Source organism: Glandiceps talaboti, chromosome 18 (assembly GCF_964340395.1).
Source record: "Glandiceps talaboti chromosome 18, keGlaTala1.1, whole genome shotgun sequence".
In the NCBI taxonomy this organism is placed as follows: Eukaryota; Metazoa; Hemichordata; class Enteropneusta; family Spengelidae; genus Glandiceps; species Glandiceps talaboti.
This window is the reverse complement of record NC_135566.1, coordinates 19214939-19226861: the sequence shown is the minus strand read 5'-3', so window position 1 is coordinate 19226861 and position 11923 is coordinate 19214939. Positions and strand designations below refer to the sequence as shown.

The 11923-nt window shown below is 35.7% G+C and overlaps 1 protein-coding gene across 1 annotated transcript; it reads right to left on the bottom strand.

Annotated features, from left to right (window-relative positions):
• Positions 1 to 2381: 2381 nt before the first annotated feature.
• LOC144448988 (coiled-coil domain-containing protein 42 homolog) lies at positions 2382 to 11907 on the bottom strand. Its single transcript, XM_078139383.1, has 8 exons — positions 11763 to 11907; positions 11335 to 11440; positions 10176 to 10280; positions 8278 to 8535; positions 7517 to 7680; positions 7241 to 7309; positions 6180 to 6264; positions 2382 to 5072 (listed from the first exon to the last, which is right to left on the bottom strand). The coding sequence occupies exons 1-8, from the start codon at positions 11819 to 11821 to the stop codon at positions 4977 to 4979; spliced, it is 942 nt and encodes a 313-aa protein (XP_077995509.1). The 5' UTR covers positions 11822 to 11907; the 3' UTR covers positions 2382 to 4976.
• Positions 11908 to 11923: the final 16 nt, after the last annotated feature.

The window sequence follows — 11923 nt, the reverse complement described above, 5'->3', positions numbered from 1 at the left end:
AGAGAGAGAGAGAGAGAGAGAGAGAGAGAGAGAGAGAGAGAGAGAGAGCCTATTCGTAGGATTGTTCACAACCGCCATTTAACCATCTCTATAATCATTAACAAGCTGTGACAACATGCAATTAAAGTTCCAGAAGAAGACTAAAATACAAGAAATGTTTAGACTTGTACTGCTCATAATAATTTTACCAAAGTGTACTTTTACTCCCAACAGAGGCCAGTGTCTTCTTGAGTTGCGGTAGATCCAATTGGTCTGATTGCGTAAGGAATAGACATGAGATACATGGAAAAGATACGTCGGATTTTGAGATCTACCTGAGATACCGAAAGAGCTATATACTAATTTGATATTGTAAAAAGGATTTCACAAAAGGTGTCCACATTTCGAAATTCGAACCGATTCAGTTTTGGTGATTTTTTAGATCACTAGACTAGAGTCACTGTGGATTGAGGTATAGGGGCAATTCCTTACCTGCGCTAAGAGTAGAGGTTATGCAATGGGAAATATTCAGATACTCTTCGTTATCATTGAGTAGATATAATGATGCACAGTTTGCAAGGATGCAGAACAAACACCTTATAAACACGAAAAATACTGATTGTGGGGATACGATAGACTGTAAGATACGTTGTGCCGTTCCGCCCTCACCGCCCTCCTCTCTCTGGGAGGGGTTGACCGATCATGTGTGAGGGCGGCCCGTCACAGCGTACCTTACAGACTAGGGGGATACGATTGCCTGTCTCACTGACCAAGTACTTTTTGAGATATGTTTTTGACCAAAATTCACATTTTTACACCTAATTTGCATATCACTGATGGGATCATTATATGCTTAATATTTCTTCATCTATACACCCAAAGATGCATCCCCATTAAATTTCAGCCCAATCTGCTGAGCAGCTTTGGAATTAAAGATTTTTTACCAAAAAGACAAATTATAGCCCTAATTTGCATATCACTGATGGAATCATCATATCATGAACAATTCTTAATCTAAACACTCCTAAGAATGTTCCCAACAAATTTCAGACCAATCAGCCTCGTAGTTTTTGAGTTTACGTTTTTGATCAAAAATCACATTTTTTGACCAAAATCCCACTGTGGTAAGATCATTTTGATTTGAACAATTTCCCAACTTGACACCTGAGGTAATAAACCCATCAAATACCATGGCAATATGTCAAGCGGTTTTTGATTTTTAAATTGCTTACACACACACACGCACACACACACACACATACACGTGCGCGCGGATGAATGAACCTGTTTAAATCATAGGCAGTGTCTGTGGTTTAATTCAGCTGTGCTGTGCGTTTCCAAGCAACCTCAAACAGAGGTTAATCTTTATGCCATTGACATTGAGATGTGAAGTAGTCCATAACAGATTTAATGATTTCATTGTAAAACAAGAGCCTTTTGAGTCAAAGCATTTTTTAATACCATAAGTAATATCCCCTCCAAATATCAAGCCAATCGGCCTGGCGGTTTTTGACTTTAAGTTATTTACATAAACACACAAACACACACACACACACACACACACACACACACACACACACACATTTCTCGATGCCTATAGCACTACTGAAGCTAGTTCAGTTGTGCTAAAAATGAGACAACACTATATTCATGGTAATAAAAAAACTTGATATAATTATTTTTATTTGAACATGCTAAATAGCATATAAGAAGCCAACATCCATTGCACCCATGGCATATATACAATATATTGGTTTGAGAAGTGGTAACAAAGATAATGGTTTCCTATAAGTTAGCCTAACAGTAACATACAGCATACTATACAGCAACCATTCATCTAGCCATCCATCCTAGTCTATGCACACACACACACGTACACACACGCACACACATATATATTACAGCTCCTTCCAAAGCACACCTAGCAAGCCTGTAAATGGTAGATAATCAAAGCGTTAACTGATTTGACATCTGACAGAACACAAAATTATGGGTAAACATAGTTAACAAAACTGCTACAGAAGAAATGAAGTTGACTTGGTGTTTCACTCATGAGACGTGGTGGGTTTTTTTTACACACAAAGATAAGACGTAATTTAATTTGATAAACTAACAATAACACAACACACATAGCCTGATCCTTTACCTTATCATATTGAAACGTGATAAAGTATTGCAAATATTTTACAGTGCACAAGAAACTGGATTCTGTTTGAAAAAAATTACATACAGACTTGATGATTTTGATGGCTTCCTTTCCACCAATGAGCAACATGGTAATTTGTCTACTTCTATTGTTTCTTTTGCATTTGAAGCTGTCTATGTGTGTGTGTGTGTGTGTGTGTGTGTGTGTGTGTGTGTGTGTGTGTGCGAGCGTGCGTACGTGTGTGTGTGTGTGTGTGTGTGTGTGTGTGCGTATGTGCGTGCGTGCGTGCATGTGTGTGTAAAAACATTGAGTATTGTGAGTGAAACCTCAAGCCATCTTCATTTCTCCTGTATCTGTGTCTACTGATAATAATGTTAATAACACATGTAATAGTCAACTTCCCGGTTCCAAAATGCATTGCACGATAGAACGTCACTTACTATGTTGTTACATTTAGTCGTTTTGTCTTTATTACATTTGAAATACCATTTTCATCAGGAAATGATATAAAGATATGTTGAACTCTTTAATTATAACAAAGTCTAAACGCCATCAATGGCAGAGAAGAATTTGACAGGTGAACCCAGGGTATGGTCAGGTGACAACTATCCCCCCTGAGTATCGCATGTAAATCCCTCCTCTGCGTGTGCATACACAATACATTGCATTGTATGCAGAGACGCGCAATGCATCTTGGAACCGACAACAGGTTTATTCAATAATAGTGGTGCATTTAATAAAGATATGCAATTACTAACCCTGGCACAGACCTTTACTGTAGTATTTGCCATAGAAATAAGTCTCTAACTTTACTGTTACTTTGTTCAAAAAAACATCCAATCAAGGAGAAATATTAAGGACACCATGCAATATTATTTTAATACAGAATAAAATGACCTCAGAATATATCCACATAATATATTCCAAAATGGCCATCAAACCCTGTATAATAATATTAATAATAATAATGCTAGTTTGTTCATATAACACTTTCAAATTAAAGCATTCACATTGCAACCTCTATCCTAGCAGGTCCCAAATTATACAGCTGGGTTGACTGGGGCACAAATCTTGGTTCAAATCTGGCCAAAGGACTTAAACCATTCAGAAACAAACAACAACGATAAAACTTAAACCTGTAACCTGCAGATTCCAAGTCAGTTACTCCATGGATGTATTTGGGGAGACGTAATACATCCATGGTTATTTAACCATTTCACTATTATGACTCCCCTGTGGTAATTTCATGGGAAGATATCACATTGATAATTAGAATGTAGGTTACATCACTAAAGAGGGTTTTTATCATCCTTACACTTTAGGACTGTAGGCACACTCTAGGATAGCATGATGGAAATAAAGAAAAAAGAATCTGCCTACTGTTGCTAACAGTTATATCGTTGCGTCAGTGCAGTAAGGTCGTATCTGCTAAGGTCGTATCAGCTATGCAATTGTATAGGCAGATATGACCTTACTGCACTGATGTGGCGATATGTAAACATGTTGCTTATATAGGTCTATGCTATGTAATCTCCTAATTCTGGGGCCAAATATGAACATTCACACATGTGGCAGCTACCTGCCTTTTTATCTCGTTTTGACCACACTATGTCTATTTTGATCATGAACATGTAGGATGTGACTGTCACTCAACTGAAAAGGAGTGATATGATTGTATGCAACAACATTTTGTTGCAGAAGACAATTACACATATCATCGTCAGTCATATTTGTGGAAAGGAATGACGAGTGCCCGTTGATAACACTTGATAACATGACATTGAATCTTCAAAACAAATTTATTTGTGGATTTGAAAAGGAATAGGAAAACGTTTTCATATGGTAAAGTTTTGGGTTATTCAAGCTGCTTTGATTTTTTTAAATTTTAGTTTTGAGGTAAAAAATTCCTTAACGGCAAACCTGATATATTTGCTGTATTCACTGGACAGCTCACAGTAAAGTGTTGAAGATTTAATTCATCAAAACAATAATATCACTGTAATGGTGAGTACCAGTAAATCAAGGCTCAACAGTGATTCAAACTATGATGAGTGAATGACAGTGGCAGATATCAAGACCAGTCGTGTGCAGATTATAAGTCTGTTTACGGTGCTGTCAAGATACATCGTTCTCTGGTCGCTCCTCCTAACCCTCAATCGTAATCTCTGCTTGTAATGATTACAGTATTAAAACTGATAATAATGAATTGAAAATTTTCACACAATAGCCTGGTTGATGACAGTGTACAATCCCTTCAACCATGACAACTAGTCAGAATGTCATTATTCAAATGAATCAGGAATGTAAGTATACGTGTGTTACACTATGTGATGTGGTAAAATACATTACATTTTATGTAAATTTAACCCTACAGGCACTGGATAACCATGATAATGACTTTTGGTGGTGTGGCTATGTGAATCATTTGAAATTGAAATTTGAAAATTTTTCTCAACACAAATGGAGAATACAAGCTAACAATGTATCTTGACAGTACAGTAAACAGGCTAGCAGACTATGAACCAGGCACCTGAACCACTTACTCATCATGATAACACGACATAACACTTATATGAAAATTTAGTCTTATTTCAATCTGAACAGATGCATTCATATTTTAAAAGCTGTTTGCACTCAGTTCAACATTACAAACACTTGTATTACTACAGACCTTTCTATCTTCAATCATTGCAAAATAATAACAACATTAATAAAAAAAAATTGTACATTGCCAGCCTAGTATGAGGACACTTTTTGTGGCAACTCTTCTTCAGCAACTACACCCGTGTATAGATAGTGTCATCACATAAATATCTTTCATTTATACAGTCAATTATTTTTTATAAAATATTTAACTTGATGATCCCCCTCCAACTGACGTACCAAGTGTTTCAGCACGTTTGATTTCTTGTGTGATTTGTGTCAGGTCCATTATGAATACTTGAATCTGCCAAGACAAAAAAGAAGAAATCAATAAATCAAAAGAAACAAGTGATTCAAAATTGTCCATGACAGAACCCCATGACACGTGAGTTCAAGTGTGGCGTACTCGGAATATTAGCACATGTTCTCTATGCCTGTACTTGTCAAAGTGCAGCAGAAAACACTGCAAGTATGACTATGAGTGCAAATACCTGTGAGTACCCACACTGGAACTCACATGGCATGAGGTTCTGCTAATATTACATGTCATACATTTAAATGAAATGGCAAATTTCCATTAAAATTGTATACATGATTTTGTGTGTAACGAATGATCACATTCTCATTTGCATATCAATCACATGCATGTATGCATGCACACCAGTTCAACTAATCTCTGGTACATATGTAAATAATTCTAAGTATGGTGGATATGATAATTCAAATTCAAATTTTAAAATAATACAGATAAATTTGATACCTATCGATATACTTAAATAAAAAATTATTAATTTTTGTTTCTCTCCAACTTTGAATGAAGTATTGCAACATTATTGATAGATGACTGAACTTGTTCTGATGCACTGACATAGACTTGGCCATAATAGTCCCAACAGTTTTCTTTAAAGTGGCCATATGGATGAGGATTGGGTATTTAGTTGGGATTTTTAATTAATTAAACAATTTCATGATAGCTTGCTACTTGAAAATCAATGTGAAACATGGACAAAATCTGTTTGTAACTCAAGACTTTGCAAGAAGCTGAAAACTGTGTAAAGTTTGTTATTGTACGTACAATAGCAAAGATTTTACACATTTTTTATTAATCTTTTGCAATTTATTGAGTTACAAACAAGGACTTGGCATGTGTTGTTTCACATTGATTTTTCAAGTAGGAAGCTATGATAAAGTTGTTTTATAAATTAAAACTCCAAAATAAATACCCAATCCTCATATCCATTTTGCCACTTTAAATAATGCAGCCAAACAAGTGTACACATTCAGTGTTGACAAATCAAACCAAGTTTATGTAAGTGTATGCTAAGACTGTCACTTAACCCGCACAGTCAGCCCACTGATTTCAGTGAAGTTAACATAACCGTGACTTAAATACACTCAACACATCACTCACCTTGCTAAGTTGTTCTGTTGTGTCTTCTACCAGTTGCTGCTGTCTTAGATGTTTGTTAACTAGCATGAACAAGTTATGTGTAGCCCTAGAAATAAACAAGAAATTGAACAAGTTATGCGTAGCCCCAGAAACAACAAGAAATTGAACAAGTTATGTGTAGCCCTAGAAATAACAAGAAATTGAACAAGTTATGTGTAGCCCTAAAAAAAACTGCAATCTGAAAGGCTCCTGAATTAACATAAAGAACAATATTTTCTAACAGTGTTTTTCAATGAGAGTATAACAATGTAAGTAGGTAAAATATATCTTGAGTTCCCAAGTCACTTATATTGGGGCAGGGGTTCAATACAACTATTTTATAGAACATTTGGGAAACTACATGTATACCAGTTTTACCTGATTTTCAACTTTATAATATCTGGGTTTCAAAAACTTGTCAAAAACACTAAATGAGACAAATCTGATGAATGAAGGACAATATCAGAATTGTTGTCGTAATTTATGAAGGTAAAATCTATTTGTGTTTCAAAGCATTGAGAGCCACGTAAGAGGCCTTTGTCACTACAAGTCACTAGATGAGTACTGACAGTATTTTCCGACTGACTGAAGAAATATATTGGAGAATAACATACATTTGTAAATATACCAGCCCCAGTAGTATCAAAGAAAAATTGAGGAAAGTAATGGCAATTTTAAGTGTTTTGACTCATATTTCGAACACAGCAGAACCTGTGATGTAGGCACACGTTGTCGTGACATAGATGCTCATTGCCATGACGTAGAGCGACCCGAGTATATATTCCATATTTTGTGTTGAACCTGGCTAGCGCATCAGTACATCATATCCCCACTATTCTCCTCTTCCAAACTTCACATATATTTCAATCATTTTGTGACATAGGAGAAGATATGTATTCATTTTAACTATTTGTCTTAAGTTTTTAAAGGAGGTGAGAGTGGAGGAAGAAACCATTTACTCTGGGGATTGCAAAACAGACTTCAATTAAAACAGCTTATTATTTCAATTTGAGGTGAAAAACCCCCCCCAAATAATGCCTTACATTTTAATTCTACCCAGTAACAGTGTCTTCTTGGCTGCAGTGTTCTTGATGTGGGTCCACACTGATTCCCTGGAAAACAAAAATAACATTGTCAATGAGACCTATTTACTAAACAATATTTGTATAAAAGGTTAATGAAAGGCTGTCTTCCATTTCATTACAACATTATTATCTTGTTGCTAAGGTAACAACTCATTTCAACATACAAACTTATTACACATGAACACACATATGAAAAGACAATCAGCATGACAATTAATCTTGACTTTGACTTACCATTTGACGGCCTCACTCTGAGCTCTATCTAATCTTGTTTGGAGATTAGCTAGCATGTTGTTGTAATTTAATATTTCATTATTTTTGTCTTCTGTAAATTTATGAATTCTAGTTCTTTCAGCTTCAACAGCTTCTTGGTTTTCATGGTCCTTTTCTATCAAGTCCTGAAAACATAATAACAGTAATTTTTCTTGTCAGCTGGTTATACATTTTACAGGTATATAATCTGCTTTCTACTATACACACAAGATCACAAACAACTGTTACTGTTACACAAGTGCAAATTAAAATCGGTGTTGTCGGTGGCCAAGCAGTTAGCTTGTGTGCCTCTTACCACTGCAGTCTGGGTTCAAACCCACCAAGAGTTGGCTGGGTTTAAAAATTCCCAGTCCAGTGTGTAAAAAGCATCACGGTGCTCTCAGCTTGACTAGGTTTCCTCCTTTAACACTAGGGTGCTGCACAAGTGGCAAGAAATGTAACAGGTCCGAATGTTCTTTCTCATCAACAAGTAATTCTAGATTGTACAGATTTGTCAAAATTAGCTAATTTTTTTACTCCTCCTTGGAAAACAATATCTCTTAAATGTGCTTTAAAAAATACTGCCAAAACATTTTTAAACTCAGCTTGTGGCCCTTTCATTCTAATCCTACCACAGCCATTTATTATCTTTTACAAGAACTTGACTCAAAGAGGGTTAAAACAATATTCTACTTGAGTCCTGAATTTTATTGTTTTACAGTACTGAAATAAACGAGACTTACCTCATGTGTTGCTACCAGTGTGTCATATCTAGCAATGATCTCTCTGATTTCATGGAATTCATCTGCCGTTTCCAATACTCTTTCTAGGTATTTATGGAAGATGGTATGTTTTGATAACTTTGTTGCTAGTTTATCTCTAGTCTGTTCAAGTTCTCTCTTCTCATCAAGAAGTCTTCCTATTTCTTTGACTTTCGTCTTCTTAAGATCTCTTTCATCATGTGCTTTCTTGACGGCTCTTGCTCTCTTTGAGTCGTTTTCCTACAGGAGACAAAAATCAGATCAATTTCAGTAAATGTATAACTTGTCATGATTTGTATGTAGTCTAAATAATGGAAACGTAGTTACTAACTTACAGTCACACATGAAGTCAGTGTTCTCAGCTTTGACAATAATGATTCAGCTGCGGCATTTTGCATAGCAAAGGAATGGATCATAAAGTTAATTTAGTTCAATTGTTTTTGAGAAATGAAAGGGTGGAGCCCATTACTCTATAGAGGCCTATGGATAAACATAAGGTGATGAAAACAATGATGATGAAGATCTAATGATTGACAAAAACACTTTGATGTGTACATAAAAATACAACAATGATATAGTAATAGTAATAATCATAGAACTGATTTGTGGCACCAGCATTCCTTCTTTACTACCCTCCCCTTCTATTGTCTATCATCTGACATTATTTAATCTTACATAAGTTTTTTTTTATTGTTATCTATAATCTACCCATAAGTAAATTATTATGAAAAAAAAGTTAGTGAAGTGAGATACATTGGCCTAAATGCAGTTCCAGTTCCTATTATTGTTAAAGGCCCATTTTTAGAATTAGGACTAAACTCTAGGTATAAAAAGTGGTTGCTTGGCAGTACAATTGCAGATATCAGAAGTATTGATGAACAGAACCTGTTACAAACAGGGACAGTAAACAAATGAATTAGATTAATAACAATTGGCACAGCATGTTGGAACAGCAGAGACCTATATTACATTCCATGGTTAGATAAGGATAGTTTTATTGCCTCTTTATGTGTGCATGAAATGCCTGGGGAACTTCTAATTTGTTTGTGAATGTGAACTACTATTATCATGTAAAGAGGCCACACAACTGTTCTTATCAAATGATGGATGTAATACTTTGTCCATATATTTTTGCATATAAAAAAGGTGGTCTAAAAAAAGAAGAATGACCTCATGTACTCCTTAGCACGGACTTCCTTACCTGTCTGTGTCTTAGTAAGATAACCCAGGATAGAGATAACAATAGTGTACTTTCATGTCAGCATTCTTAACAAAGATACACAACTATTGACAATGTTTTTGTTGTAGTGTCATTCCAGGAAAGAGATAAAGTCATTTTGTAAAAAAGTCAAACGGAAATCTAGCCCAGGACTCAGAACTACAGTCACCCTTGCATTTCTTTTCCTCACCCTAACTGTTTCACATCTTTTCATTCCCTTTGCTTCATATTCACAGCAGTTAGTTACTTCCTTTCACACCAATTAATTACTTCCATTTACACCTTTCTCCCATTGTCATTTCATAACTGTATCTGGCATTATTGCCACCATAGGCAGTGGAGAGGAAACTGTCTATGTTGCATCTTACAGACTACATTGTCACTTGCAACTACTGTTTCATTATCACACCATTTGCTTTATTTCATCTGAATTTCAAGATTACCATGGTGATAATTTCTGTTTGATTTGACCATGGAGGTATTAGAGATCTCCCCTAACAGTTATACCTCCATGATTTCACCATGTGGGTGATACTTCCATGATTTCACTGAGATATTCCATATTCTAGCATCACACTCTTGAGACTAAGAATACTTCACTTGGTAAAAGTCATTGGAACAGTTGATAATGTACAACAGTTTGAAATCAATGCAAACTTACCTTTAAGAATTTATCAAATTTCAAAAGTGACTCTTTCAGTTGATATTCTTTTCTTTCTAATTCTTCTCTTCTCTGTTGCAGACTTTCCATTTTCATTTGAAATTCCTGAAAATTAGCAAATATGTCTTTAGTAATTCACATCAATGGAATGATGGCTAGGAATGAAACAACAAAGCAACAAAGCATTATTACTACAATCAATTGGAGTACTCTCACATGTAATATACATTTCCTTCAAGTAACTCCCCCTCCACCATGGTTGCATGATGGATGTAACCCCTCCCTCCCCCTCCTCCTCCTCCACCTCCCTAGTCGATGAAAAATAAGTATAATGTTGTATAACAAGTAGAGGGAGGAGGGGAAAGGGGCAGTATGAAAAAAAAGCGAAAAGAAGAAGAAAGATTCAAACCAATTCATTCAAATCTTTTGAAGACAAATGCAATCCACTATAAAAATAAATTATTACAATTGTTTTTCTTGTGAAATTGTATCACTCTATTAAATTGGTTGGCTTCATTTGGATTTTCTGTCTTCAATTAGTGTCTTTGCCCTTGGCTATGATGCCAAAAAGTGTACTGTTCAATTGGTTCATCACATTGGCTGTAGTGAATAGGGAGAGTCAATTTTCACAGGTATCTGCCAAAACTTGACAAAGCAAAAATGCAATCATTAAATGACAGTAGGTGTACATGTATGTGTGGCATCACCACTGAGCTGAAATCAATTTGCCAAGATCACAGACACTACAGCTACTATACTGCAAGCCATTTCTGCTGCTATGTTAGATCATGGATGTATTACGAGAGACACATCCAGCTGGACACATTCATGCTTAGCCTTGCTCAAGTTTCCAGGCGTTTTTCCATTCTTTATGAAACAATATATTGTTTTTATTCACACACATAACTGTGTTCTATGTGAAATTATAACCAGAGTGAGTTATTCCATAAAAGTTGGGTGAACGCCTAAGCCCAGAAAGATGACTTGGGAGATGCCTAGTAACTGGGGAAACGTGAAAGTGAATAACAAACTCAAAACATTTGGATTATGAGACAAACAATATCTTCCAAGGGACTGGTGCAAGTCGACTGCTGTACGTAATAACCATGGAAGTAGAACCCAATGGTAATAACAAACTGTCATATGAAACGTGTCATACCTCCTTTTGTGCAGCTAGTGCCTGCTCCACCTCTGCCATCTCTCGTCTCTTTTCTAGAAGCCTAGTTGCTGGGGTAAGATGGTCATCCTCCCTCTCAGGCATTTTTCTACGGTTTGCAATAAAATATACACGATGTCATTAATGATGTTTTTTTTTTTATTTATTTACAGTGTTACGATGTGAATACTATTGTGTACAGCAGAGATGTTTACCGGAAGTTACAATACAAATCACTTAAAAAATATGGCACAACAACAGGAAAGATATTTTTCATTTTGATTTGTATCTATGTCATTGTCAAAATAACGTTATTTATCGACAACGTGCAAAGTGCCAACCATGGTTAACTATGAACTGCACATTTCAGTTCAATTTCCAACAACAACATTCCAACATGTTATAAAATCGTTTTCATTTTTGGTACTTACACGAGGAGCTTGTCCTCAAAAGTGGTCCTGAAATACTCTTCGAGGCTAACTGACCCCATCTTGAATGTAACCTTGTCGAGACGGGATCAAAAAAAGACAAACGCGGCACGCAAAACCGAATGGATCGGTTCACAATAATAACAGAATTGATGGAGGGAAAA